This window comes from Syngnathus typhle, linkage group LG12 (genome assembly GCF_033458585.1).
Source record: "Syngnathus typhle isolate RoL2023-S1 ecotype Sweden linkage group LG12, RoL_Styp_1.0, whole genome shotgun sequence".
In the NCBI taxonomy this organism is placed as follows: Eukaryota; Metazoa; Chordata; class Actinopteri; order Syngnathiformes; family Syngnathidae; genus Syngnathus; species Syngnathus typhle.
The window spans coordinates 1,091,195-1,102,137 of NC_083749.1; the positions used below are offsets into that span (position 1 = coordinate 1,091,195).

Here is a 10,943-nt window from a genome sequence, read left to right on the forward strand (position 1 = left end):
TATTGATTGGTAGAAACCTCCACTCGGTCCAGTTTGTGGCGTCATGTGACAATTTAGCCGTCCGTCAGCATAAACAAACGCCTCAAAGTAGGCAAGATAAATAATTAAAAAAAAAACATTGCCAAGTTGGAACATAAATTTTCTATTTTTATTGCAAACAATTTTAACCAAGCTTGGTGGCCAACTCTTTGGCCTTGGCCTTCTCCAACTTGGCGATGCGAGCGGTGGACTTGGGGCCCATGATGTTGCCTCCCCAGTGACGACGAATCTGTAAAAGCACAAGGGCCACCCACGTTTTGCATCACTCGCCATTTTCGCCAAATTGTAGAAAGACGCAAAAGCGCTTCCACGTTCATGGCCGAGGTCACGTTTCCAAAAGGCCACAATAAGTGGAGCGGCCTTTTCATTACGGCGAGGGAAGTGGAGTGCTCTTACCTCCTCGTATCTCTCGTTGTAGTTGGTCTTGATGGCTTCCACCAGCTTGGCGAGGGCACCTTTGTCCTCACTGGAAAGAAAAGCGGCATGGGTGAGCAAGGCGGCGGCGGCAGTGGGCGGGACCTTCTGGCTTTTCCCCACTTACGGGTTGGTCTGCGTGAAGGCCACCGAGGAACACGTCTTCCTGTGTACCAGCTTGCCCAGGCGAGCCTTGCCCTTTACGATGCAGTAAGGCACGCCCATCTTGCGGCACAGGGCGGGCAGGAAGACCACCAGCTAAGAACGGGGGGGGGGGGGGCGACAAAACTCCAGGTTAGCATCGCTCCCCCCAAGCACGTGACTCCGTGCGGCGCTTGCTGGGCTCAGGGTTAAAAAGCTCGTATGTTTGGATCCACACGTGATCATTCAGGTGAAGAAATTCAGACATCATCGCCGGAGGGAGGGTCTCACGAGGCAAACTTTGGCGCGCGCTTACCTCGATAGGGTCCACGTCGTGGGCGATGACCACCAGCTGGGCCTTCTTGCTCTCTACCAGAGACGTGACCGTGTTGACGCCTGGCGAATAGCAGAAGAGAGGTCACATCGGAACGCTCGACAAGGTTTTCAACGGGCCGCCTAGCGCCTGCGACGCTCAGGGTTAAAAAGCTCATAAAACATCACGATGAGTTTCAGGTGAAGAAATTCGAGTCATCACTGCGTTCGGGCCACTTGAACGTTGAGGGGCCGGCCGGGTTCACATGACACGGGTCCGCTCATTTCTGTTACCCCACCGACATCATTTCCCATTCGATGTTAGCATCAAGCTAGTGGAGGCAAATTTGACCAGGTGGCTTCTGTGTTTGCCGAGCAGACTCAACTCAACCCCCGTGTTCATGTGGACCCGGCCTCCGAGCCGCACCGCACTCCATCCATCGCTTACCGGCACGCAGGACGGGGGGCCTCTTGGTGGGAACGTCTCCTTTGCCGGCCGCCTTCTGCTCAGCGCGGGCCAGCAGCCTCCGCTTCTTCTCTTGCTTGGTCTCGGGCCTGTACTTGTGTGCCAGCTTGAAGAGCTGCGTGGCTGCGGGATCAAGCACACCAAAAAAAAAAAGACAAGCGTTAACATTGCCAAGACCCGGTTGGGGGAAATTTGGCGACGGGGCTGGCTCGTACCCGTCTGCCGGTCCAGGGCCTGGGTGAACTGGTTGATGGCGGGCGGCACCTTCAGGCGCTTGTAGAGGATTGAGCGTTGCCTCTGCAGGCGGATGTAGCGAGGCCATTTCACAAAGCGTGTCAAGTCACGCTTGGGCTGAATATCCTGACCTGCGGGACGACAACGAGAGAGGTTCTCAAGCGGGACATTGAACACACGCTCAAACTCCTTAAGTGCAAGTGCGCATCAGCGATCTTGGTGGAAAAAGTTGTCTTCAGTGGTGGTAAGATAGCAAATATTCGAAATCATCATCTGCGCGGCAACTCGTGATCTGGCAAAGGCTGGTCGTCCGACTCACCGATGCCAAAGTTCTTTGGCCTCTTCTCGAACAGGGGGTTGACCACTTTCTTGACCTCCTTCTTCTTGGCCACCACCGGGGCCGGTGCCACCCTCTTCCCCTTTGCCTTCTTTCCTTTAGGCTGTCACACAAAGACAACAGGTCAAATGGATTCATGATTGTGGAAACGTGTTGCATTGCAAGGTCCAATAAAGTCAAGACGGGAGTGAGGAAATGGCTCAACTTTGGCCCAAAGGACAATCTTAAAACCTCAAAAGTCTTCAATTGAGAAAGAACCGTCTCACCCGTCAAACGATTTGACCATTTCCAAACGACTTAGCAGGCCTCGTTGTGCTATTCATTGGCAAGCCTCCGACGCAACGCAGTCGTCAAATTAAGCAGTTCAAACGCAACAAAAAAAGTCAACGTACCGGTTAAAAAAAAAAAGTAACGAGGAGGAAGGGAAATACACGTAAAAATGAACCATTTTCACCGCGTGTTAACCTTAGCATTCAAGCTAGCGCCAGTACCGGTAATCACAGAGGACGCTTTCAAGCCCAACACAAATGCAAAAACAAATGGTGGCGAAAAATAACACCGCGTAAACGTAAAACAACCCCCGCGTAATCTTCCGACAAACTAAACGGCTTAAAACGGGACGATGAGCCAAGGATGCAAGCAGATACTACACCGACAAGACGGGCTGAGAAAATGCCACCGTGCACTCACCATGTCGGTTCAGGCAGAAAGGAGGAGCTCTCGCTGCTGCGAAACGGAAATAGCGCGAGGCTTCACTACTGCCCACGTGGTTTGGTCTGGCCGATCTGGAATCAGTTCTTACGGCTGCTCTTGATTCTTTCGTGCAAATAAAAGACGTCTCTAGCATACTCAGGATCAGCTTTACCGCGTATAAAATACTCGACGTCATTTTAACTGTCGCATAACATGATCGTTTATTAAATCATATTAATTTAACAGCATTGATTTCAAATCACTACAACGATGATGTCTTTTCTGTATTTCTTCTTTTTTTAATCATGCGTTGGCGTGACGTCACGTCGCCAGCCCTGCGACGTGACGTGCGCTCCGCTTGGATGACAGAAGGGGGCGAGGGAGTTGTTTTGGGTCGGAACGGGGGGCAATTTCTTGTCTTGTCATTCGGCTCAATCGCCTCGTCTGCATCCACGGTGCTTTGTTTCCCTGCATTATGAAAGTGATCTCCCCGTGACAAGTGTCCCACCTTACGGTAATTACGAATTTATAAATGTCATGGCTGCGGCCGGTGATTTGGCATTTGGAGAAGGATCTTGTTCCTCGAGCGATCCGCGGGCCTCTATTTCCCCTTCATTTATTTTCTTTGTTTACATTTGAGCATGGCATGATGTCGTTATGACGAAAGGTCGCGTTTTGATGCCATCGTTGAAAGCTAGTGTTAGCTTGTCGTCTGACTTGTTGTTTTCCAGCTCATCTACGAGAATGGCCGAACAAGATCTTTGTCCTCACTTGGACTCCATCGGGGAGGTTACCAAAGACGATCTTCTTCACAAATCCAAGGTGGATCATGCATTTGTCAGCTTGGCTACTGAAGTTGATCAATAGATGACTGAACGAACACGTGTGTGTGTTGTCTCTTCATATAGGGAACCTGTCAATCATGTGGCGTTGTGGGTCCCAACCTGTGGGCCTGTCTTGAGGTATCTTTAAGGTCCACAAAAAATCCCATTCTAAAAAAAAATATATTTTCTTACCGCTCTCTTGCTTTAGAACGACTGCCCGTATGTTGGCTGTGGAGAATCCTACTCGGATCACAGCACCCTGCACGCACAGGTAAAGGTACATTTGGATCAGCCACGTTGTAAAAGCGCCTCGGAGGTAAATGGCCACTTTTTCCTTTCATTCAGGCCAAGAAGCACAACCTGACGGTGAACTTGACCACCTTCAGGATCTGGTGCTATGTGTGCGAGCGGGAAGTGTTTCTGGAGCCCAGGCCCCCCGTGACGCCAGCCCCGGTGCCTGCCGCCGCCCCCCATCATCACCACCACCACCACATAACACCTGAGCAGGTGTGAGTCCATTTAGCCAGTTGTGATCTGCAGAACCAGCACAGAGCACTTTTCTCCCCCGGCAGGAAGCAGCGCCGCTTGGTTACCCGCTAAAAGCAGTGCCCATCGCCATGGGGGAGGACGAAGGCTCAGAGTCTGAGGAGGACGAGCTTAAACCCAGAGGTATGCTTCCTTGAACACTCCACATCCTCATCATCACATTTTATTTTTTTGTAGGTTTAACAGGAATGAAAAACATCGGCAACTCCTGCTACATGAACGCAGCTCTTCAAGCCTTGTCCAACTGGTGAGTTCGTCGGGCCGTCCGGCATCATCTTGTAAATCATCAGCCATCATTGCGTTCCCTTTTTTTTTTTTGTCGTTTGCGAGCAGTCCTCCTCTCACGCAGTACTTCCTGGATTGCGCCGGGCTGGTCCGCACCGACAAGAAGCCGGCTCTCTGCAAGTGCTACCAGAAACTCATCTCGGAGCTGTGGCATAAAAATCGGTAAGTCGTCAAAAGCATTTGGACGGCGAGCCCGGGTGTCTGACCACGCTTTTGCAGGCCCAGCTACGTGGTCCCGACCGGCCTGTCCCACGGCATCAAGCTTCTGAACCCCATGTTTCGCGGTTACGCCCAACAGGTAAGCGCTTTCCCCAATCGCTCGTCTCCATCCGGCAATGACTAGCCACTGCTCAAAAGGACACGCAAGAGTTCCTGCGCTGTCTGATGGACCAGCTCCACGAGGAACTCAAGGCGCCACTCACCGAGTGCGGCGGCGGGAGTAGCGACGGCGACGAGAGGCTGGACGGCGACGAGAGGCTGGACGGCGACCGCTCGCCTGTCGAGGAAGACTTCCTGTCCTGCGACTCCAGCTCCGACCGCGGCGAGACGGCGGCGCAGGACGAACGCGACGGCCCCGTGGGCGGCGGCATCTCGGAGAAGGAGAGGCTGAAGGAGAGGCGGGTCTCCGGCTCGCCCCTTCGCGGAACCTCCCAGGACATGGACGAGGACGCCGACGTGGACACCGCGGTTCCCGCGAGCGCTGAGGAGGAAGAGCTGGTGCAGGAGCTTCCTGAAGTCCAACACCAAGAGAACAATCAAGGACAAGAAGGAAGCGGCACCGCACGTGAGAACATTTGTCAGATGATTACTTTTTCAGAAAACCATGCAAAGCAAATGCATTTGACCAGAGCCGGACAACGAAGTGGGGCCGCCGGCGCCGCTGCCGCGTTCCAGCCCCTGCAGCCCTGTGAAAAGCCTTCAGGAGCTTCATTCCAAACTCTCCTCCAGCCCGCTGCGCTCCGCGGCCTCCTCGTACCTGTACAAGAAAGGTGGCTGGCTCCAGTTATTCAAATATCATCTGTAACGACATAAGCATCAGAGATTTTTTTTTTCTGCATTGGAACATGAGGGCGCAATTTATCCTTCCTTAGCAACTTTTTTTTTCTTTTTTCCCCTTGCCCAGCTTACCCGCCGCTGACCTCCCGGAAGAAGAAACAGTGTCTCTATCGCAGCGTCATCTCCGACATCTTTGACGGCTCCATCCTCAGCCTGGTCCAGTGTCTGACCTGCGACAGGGTGAGTGACTTCACCCAGCGACATCGTCCACGGGTACGAGAACTGCGCCGCCCCCGGCAGGTGTCTACGACAGTGGAGACCTTCCAAGACCTGTCCTTGCCCATCCCTGGGAAAGAGGACTTGGCCAAGCTCCACTCCTCCATCCATCAGAACCTGCCCGTCAAGACCAACGCGTGTCCCGAGGCGTACGGCTCTCAGGGCTGGATCTCCTTCCTCATGGATTCCATTCGCCGGTCGGTCACAGCAACGCCGCCGACCTTCGCCGGCGCTAACGTGGCTAACGTGGCGTCTGCTCGGGGCTAGCTTCGTGGTCTCGTGCATACCCACCTGGTTCTGGGGGCCCATGGTGACCTTGGAGGACTGCCTAGCCGCCTTCTTTGCCGCCGACGAACTCAAAGGTGGACATGCTCGCTCGCCCGCCCGCCTCCCATTTGCGGAGGGAAAGACTCGGTCGGCCTTGAACGCGCATCTGCTGTTCTTCTCATTTTGCAGGCGACAACATGTACAGCTGTGAGAGATGCAAGAAGTGAGTATGTGGACGCTCACGACACGTTGCCGCGGCGATTATTATTATTATTTTTTTTCATTCAATGCATGTCATCATTTTGCAGGTTGAGAAACGGCATCAAATATTGCAAAGTCCTCCGACTTCCAGAGGTTGGACTTCTTTTTCGGGGGAAGGCGCGGAAGGAGTTTGTCCCAACTTTGTCGGCGTCCCTTTTCAGATCCTGTGCATCCACCTGAAGCGTTTCCGCCACGAGGTCATGTACTCGTTCAAGATCAGCAACCACGTGTCCTTCCCCTTGGAGGGCCTGGACATGCGTCCCTTCCTGGCCAAAGACAGCCCGTCCCAAGTCACCGCGTACGACCTGCTCTCCGTCATCTGCCACCACGGCACGGCCGGAAGTACGACGACGCCAGCAGAGCGCCCGAGCCGCTTGCGCCCGCCCGCCCGCCCGCTCAGCAAATCCAAAAGAAACCCCGCTTGCGCTCCCCTCCCCCCTGCAGGCGGACACTACATCGCCTACTGCCAGAACGTCATCAACGGTCAGTGGTACGAATTCGACGACCAGTACGTGACGGAGGTCCACGAGACGGTGGTGCAGAACGCCGAAGCGTACGTGCTCTTTTACAGGTAAGCTCTTTTACCGATAAGTGTGCTCGCTTCAATTTAGCGTCTTGGAAAGAAACCCGAAATCGGCGCAGGAAAAGCAGCGAGGAGTCCGTGAGGGAGCGGCAGAAGGTGGTGGCCCTGGCCAGCGCCAAGGAGCCCAGCCTGCTGCAGTTTTACATCTCGCGAGAGTGGCTCAACAAGTTCAACACCTTTGCAGAACCGGGCCCCATCTCCAATCACACCTTTCTTTGTCACCACGGAGGTGCGTGGCGTCCTCCTGCCTTTGAACGCCTCGACGAGCACATTCCTCACTCTATCCTTTCCCAGGCATCCCTCCTAACAAATCCCACTACGTGGACGACCTGGTGGTCATCGTGCCGCAGAACGTGTGGGAGTACCTATACAACAGGTAGATGTTTCCTCCACTCATTTTGTCGCCCGAAGCGCTGACCTTCTTCCCATTGTCAGTTTCGGAGGCGGTCCCGCCGTCAACCACCTGTACGTGTGCGCCATCTGCCAGGTGGAGCTGGAGGCGCTGGGCAAACGCAGGAAAACGGAAATCGACACTTTCATCAAGGTAAAAACGTGTCAACCACGCATGACAAGAAAGATCGATTCTAATGCTCAATTGGCGCAGCTCAACAAAGAGTTTCAGGCGGAGGAGGCGCCCGCTGTCATCTTGTGCATCAGCATGCAGTGGTTCCGCGAATGGGAGAACTTTGTGAAAGGCAAAGACAACGGTAAGTTCTTCCCACTCTGGCCGCATTACGAGAATAAAGGCCTCCTGGTTTTGCGCGCACGCAGAGCCCCCCGCTGCCATCGACAACAGTAAGATCGCCGTCATGAAGGGAGGACACGTTCAGCTCAAGCAAGGTCAGTCAGTCTCCAGGAAATCCAGCCGCCGCCGCCGCCGCTCAAGAATGATGCCGTCCCCCCTCCCCTCAGGTGCCGACTACGGGCAGATTTCCGAGGAGACCTGGCAATACTTGTCGGGGATCTACGGCGGGGGTCCGGAGATCGCCGTGAGGCAGACGGCGGTCCCGGCCGACCCGGACGGCCTTCACGGGGAGAGGAAGATCGAAGCCGAGACCAGAGCGCTTTGACGTCGCGCTGGCGTACGGCGCCCTCTTGTGGCCGGCCCGTGCATCCGGTGATGACAATTTTGTACTCTTCAAGTGGCTGACGTCAGCATTTTTCTCACGACAGACAGCTGCCTTTCAAATCCTCCTCAATGTCGCCCCCCTTCTTCCATTGCTTCTCCCGACAGCGCCTTCCCGCTCCCTCCCACGCGGCTGAGGAATTTGGCGCCTGGATGAAGACGGACGGGTGACCGACCGCCGTGAGTAGATTGGAAACGTGCGGGCCGCAATGTTTTTCGTTCCCCCCTAATATCTATTTTTCAAACCTCACAATGTCACGGCTGTAAAGCGCAGGCGACGCCGCCCAGAGATGTGAACGACTTGTTTTTTTTGTTTGTTGTCAGGGCGCCTATTTTTAACTTGCGTAGCAACCTGCTACCACAACACCATCAATCAATCAAACAAACACACGTCGGCGCCCTCAGGAATGTCTCACAAGTGTCTAGCATGCACACGTGCAGTACAAAATAACATTTTGGCAATACATTCAGTGTTTGATAAGTTGACGGTTTCCCTCTTTTGGTGTTTCCGTGCACTCTTGTTGAAAAATGTCTGACACGATGATCAAGACTGAACTGACAGCAGTGTCAACAAAAAAAACAAGTTCTATTAACAAATGATAAAAATGCACCTTACTTGTATGCTCCTTTTCAACTTGAGAGAAATTTGTGAGGTTGTCAGGCTAGCCTAATGCTAACATAGAGTGGCTCACGTGAATTAGCATAGATTAGCACATCAATGAGTTCCAAAAGTGAATGCTGCCTTAACACACTCGCTGCAGCGACACAAATAAATATTCACCTCAAAGCGTCAATAAGAAGTTGATTTTTCCATGCTTGTGTGCGTTTTGCTGGTGTGGCAGCACGTAGCATGGCGGGAAATGTGGAAATCATTTGATGACGGTGTTTGTGCAAATGCTTTGAAATCATCAACAGTGGTTGGCCTCATTTCAACGGGTGGGATGTCTTAATGTGTATGTGTGCACATGGTGTACTTAAACGATTAAAGATGTTATTATCAAATCATGTCACCTTTTTCGCTGTCATTATTGGAGAAGAACAACCGCTCACTACACTGTGGGGCGACTTGAACCCGAGCGCATGAAGGACACCCGGCCGACGCCTGACTCACCCGTGCGACGGCTTCTTTGGATCCAGGTCCGGGAAGGTCCGGCCGGGTCAAGAGGTGCTAGTCGGAGCTTGATCGGAGGCATCTGCGGCTAAATCCAAACCGTGGCCTGGACTTTCATTTCTAGACCTGGATTGTCATCCTAATGAGAAATACAATATAAAAATGTGTTTGACTGTGTTTCTCTGATGTTGTCATGAGTAATAACATCCTAGTTTGATCTCCAGTGGAAACTTTGCAAGTGTCGCAAGCAATGCTGAGGCACGCGAGCTCCTATTTGGCCCGCAGTCATCGTATTTTGCCAGCCGGACCGCAAAAGGTTTTCCGGAAAGTAAAAAAACAAAACATCTGGTGCGCCCTCATTGGCTCCGTCCCCCGCGGGGGCAGCGGTGATGCATGTTTGGACACCTCACGTGTAGGGAAAAGACGGCAGAATCCTCAATGAATTCTTTGGCTCGCCACCTCAGACAGCCACCGTGAATAATACGGCGCCGTCATCATCATGGTTTTGAGTCAGTGGCTGCGGGGCGGGCTCAGGCGCACTACAAATAGCAGCCCCCCTCTGCTGCCACTTTCACTCTCCCGCACTCCTGCTCTTGTCTCCGATTCTCTGGAAGTCTGCAAGGAAACTTCAACTCATCGCCGTCATGTTGAGAAACAACGTTGTCTTCTCCTGTTTTGTTTTCTACGCCGTGGTGCTGCTCCTCAAAATGTACCTGCTGGCCTTCGTCACCGGACAAGTCAGGCTGCGCAAGAAGGTGAGTGAGTGAGTGAGTGAGTGAGTGAGTGACTGAGTGAGGCTCTCTATGGATGGATGGATGGAACGAAAGGTTTGCGGATGTCTGGACGAATGGACATGTGAGCGAATGCTCAATCTGTCCCGGAACTTTCCTGACGCTTGTGTTCTTTTGTTGCAAATGGAAGGCTTTCGCCAACCCGGAAGACGCAATGAGGCACGGAGGAGCGCAATATCACAGGCTGGACCCCGACGTGGAACGATGCCGTCGGTAAGTTGGACACGCTAGTCCTAGCGTTGGTGGACTTTGCTGACACTGTTTCTCGCACCGCAGAGCTCACCGGAACGACATGGAGAACATCTTCCCCTTTCTGTTCCTGGGCGCCATCTACTCCATGACGGGCCCGTCCCTGGCGACGGCCCGCCTCCACTTTGTGGCCTTCACGGCGGCCCGCGTGCTGCACAGCGTGGCTTACCTGGCCGCTCTGCCGGCGCCCACCCGCTCGCTGGCCTACGTGGCGGCGCAGGTGCCCTGCCTGTCCATGGCGCTGCAGATCCTGGCGGCGGTGGGCGCCTACGCGTAGCCGCGCCGGCCCGACTCTTTCTCGAAGGTGGCGGACGACGGTTTCCCCCGAGCTGCTCCTTCTCAGCAACCTGGAAGGCGACATCCAAAAGATGGAGTTGTCTCGTTCGTAACGATTCATAGACATGAGGTGACGCCATTTATGATGGAAACCTTTTTGGGGAAGCCCGCACTGTAACCCTGGCGCACGTTTACACACAAACATTTGGTCTGTTTGTTGTGACAGCATCAAGGATGGGGGTCACGTTGGCTCCTTTGACCCATTTGTATTTTTCTCTACTTGAAAACTCGAAGGAAGCTGAATATTTTGTTCTATTTATTTATTATTTAACATTTAGGTCGTTTTTGTGCAAGTTGAAAAATAAAAGCTGAGAAAGCGGACACGTGTTGAGAATGGCCGCTTTAGTGACGTGTTCTTTCTCAATGTGCCTGGGAAGAAATGCGGATTTTTCTTGTCCGCATCTTCTGGTCACGTAGCTAGCGAGTGCGGGGGGCCCCCGCTTTCTGTCCAATTCCCTCGGCATTCCTGCGCCTGTTATGCAATTGCCTCGATATGCCGAGGGGCCCCCGAGCCAGGGCGGTCAGCCGGCACAGCCGTTACGGCATCGACCTGAAATGTTCTTTTTACCACCTCCTGCCTCGAGGGGATGTTTTATGATATTCCTTAAAAAAAGGGGGGGGGGGGGGGGGGGTTTCTCCACAGTGATTTTGCAACT

At 53.4% G+C, this 10,943-nt stretch overlaps 3 protein-coding genes and 3 non-coding genes across 12 annotated transcripts; 2 read left to right on the top strand and 4 right to left on the bottom strand.

The window, feature by feature from the left end:
• Positions 1-126: 126 nt before the first annotated feature.
• On the bottom strand, positions 127-2,666 carry rpl7a (ribosomal protein L7a). Its single transcript, XM_061293089.1, has 8 exons — positions 2,634-2,666; positions 1,926-2,046; positions 1,588-1,737; positions 1,355-1,495; positions 911-990; positions 581-711; positions 436-505; positions 127-268 (listed from the first exon to the last, which is right to left on the bottom strand). The coding sequence occupies exons 1-8, from the start codon at positions 2,634-2,636 to the stop codon at positions 164-166; spliced, it is 801 nt and encodes a 266-aa protein (XP_061149073.1). The 5' UTR covers positions 2,637-2,666; the 3' UTR covers positions 127-163.
• Positions 793-870, bottom strand: LOC133164551 (small nucleolar RNA SNORD36). Its single transcript, XR_009717046.1, has one exon. It is a non-coding gene; the product is annotated as a small nucleolar RNA SNORD36 (small nucleolar RNA).
• LOC133164550 (small nucleolar RNA SNORD36) lies at positions 1,062-1,134 on the bottom strand. Its single transcript, XR_009717045.1, has one exon. It is a non-coding gene; the product is annotated as a small nucleolar RNA SNORD36 (small nucleolar RNA).
• On the bottom strand, positions 1,810-1,884 carry LOC133164553 (small nucleolar RNA SNORD24). The gene has a single exon (XR_009717048.1). It is a non-coding gene; the product is annotated as a small nucleolar RNA SNORD24 (small nucleolar RNA).
• Positions 2,667-2,885: 219 nt separating the features above from the next.
• On the top strand, positions 2,886-8,805 carry usp20 (ubiquitin specific peptidase 20). 6 transcript variants are annotated; one of them, XM_061292963.1, is made up of 25 exons: positions 2,892-3,150; positions 3,368-3,458; positions 3,545-3,598; positions 3,669-3,731; positions 3,806-3,967; positions 4,033-4,129; positions 4,184-4,253; positions 4,340-4,453; positions 4,511-4,589; positions 4,649-5,075; positions 5,140-5,280; positions 5,415-5,527; positions 5,588-5,760; positions 5,831-5,925; positions 6,020-6,053; positions 6,139-6,184; positions 6,253-6,433; positions 6,536-6,662; positions 6,734-6,903; positions 6,969-7,050; positions 7,110-7,218; positions 7,279-7,381; positions 7,446-7,514; positions 7,587-7,791; positions 7,909-8,805. In XM_061292963.1, exons 2-24 carry the CDS (start codon positions 3,381-3,383, stop codon positions 7,742-7,744), a joined length of 2,745 nt encoding a protein of 914 aa, XP_061148947.1. In that variant the 5' UTR covers positions 2,892-3,150; positions 3,368-3,380; the 3' UTR covers positions 7,745-7,791; positions 7,909-8,805. The 6 variants fall into 6 exon arrangements, with proteins under 6 accessions (XP_061148942.1, XP_061148943.1, XP_061148945.1 ...); XM_061292962.1 differs by having other exon boundaries at positions 2,891-3,150; positions 5,415-5,760; XM_061292959.1 differs by having other exon boundaries at positions 2,887-3,150; positions 7,110-7,381; positions 7,446-7,791.
• A 111-nt stretch (positions 8,806-8,916) lies between these two features.
• ptges (prostaglandin E synthase) lies at positions 8,917-10,625 on the top strand. Of its 2 annotated transcripts, XM_061293132.1 has the most exons (3): positions 9,314-9,666; positions 9,833-9,915; positions 9,979-10,625. In XM_061293132.1, exons 1-3 carry the CDS (start codon positions 9,556-9,558, stop codon positions 10,226-10,228), a joined length of 444 nt encoding a protein of 147 aa, XP_061149116.1. In that variant the 5' UTR covers positions 9,314-9,555; the 3' UTR covers positions 10,229-10,625. The 2 variants fall into 2 exon arrangements, with proteins under 2 accessions (XP_061149115.1, XP_061149116.1); XM_061293131.1 differs by having other exon boundaries at positions 8,917-9,915.
• Positions 10,626-10,943: the final 318 nt, after the last annotated feature.

Coding starts and splice junctions, on each gene's coding strand:
- rpl7a (XM_061293089.1), bottom strand. Junction 506..580: donor GCCTTCACGCAGACCAACCC/GTAAGTGGGGAA, acceptor TTTTCTTTCCAG/TGAGGACAAAGGTGCCCTCG. Junction 269..435: donor ACAACGAGAGATACGAGGAG/GTAAGAGCACTC, acceptor GTGCTTTTACAG/ATTCGTCGTCACTGGGGAGG.
- usp20 (XM_061292958.1), top strand. CDS start 3,381: ATGGCCGAACAAGATCTTTGTCCTCACTTGGACTCCATCGGGGAGGTT. Junction 3,732..3,805: donor ACAGCACCCTGCACGCACAG/GTAAAGGTACAT, acceptor CCTTTCATTCAG/GCCAAGAAGCACAACCTGAC. Junction 5,281..5,414: donor CTCGTACCTGTACAAGAAAG/GTGGCTGGCTCC, acceptor CCCCTTGCCCAG/CTTACCCGCCGCTGACCTCC.
- ptges (XM_061293131.1), top strand. CDS start 9,719: ATGGATGGATGGAACGAAAGGTTTGCGGATGTCTGGACGAATGGACAT. Junction 9,916..9,978: donor GACGTGGAACGATGCCGTCG/GTAAGTTGGACA, acceptor CTCGCACCGCAG/AGCTCACCGGAACGACATGG.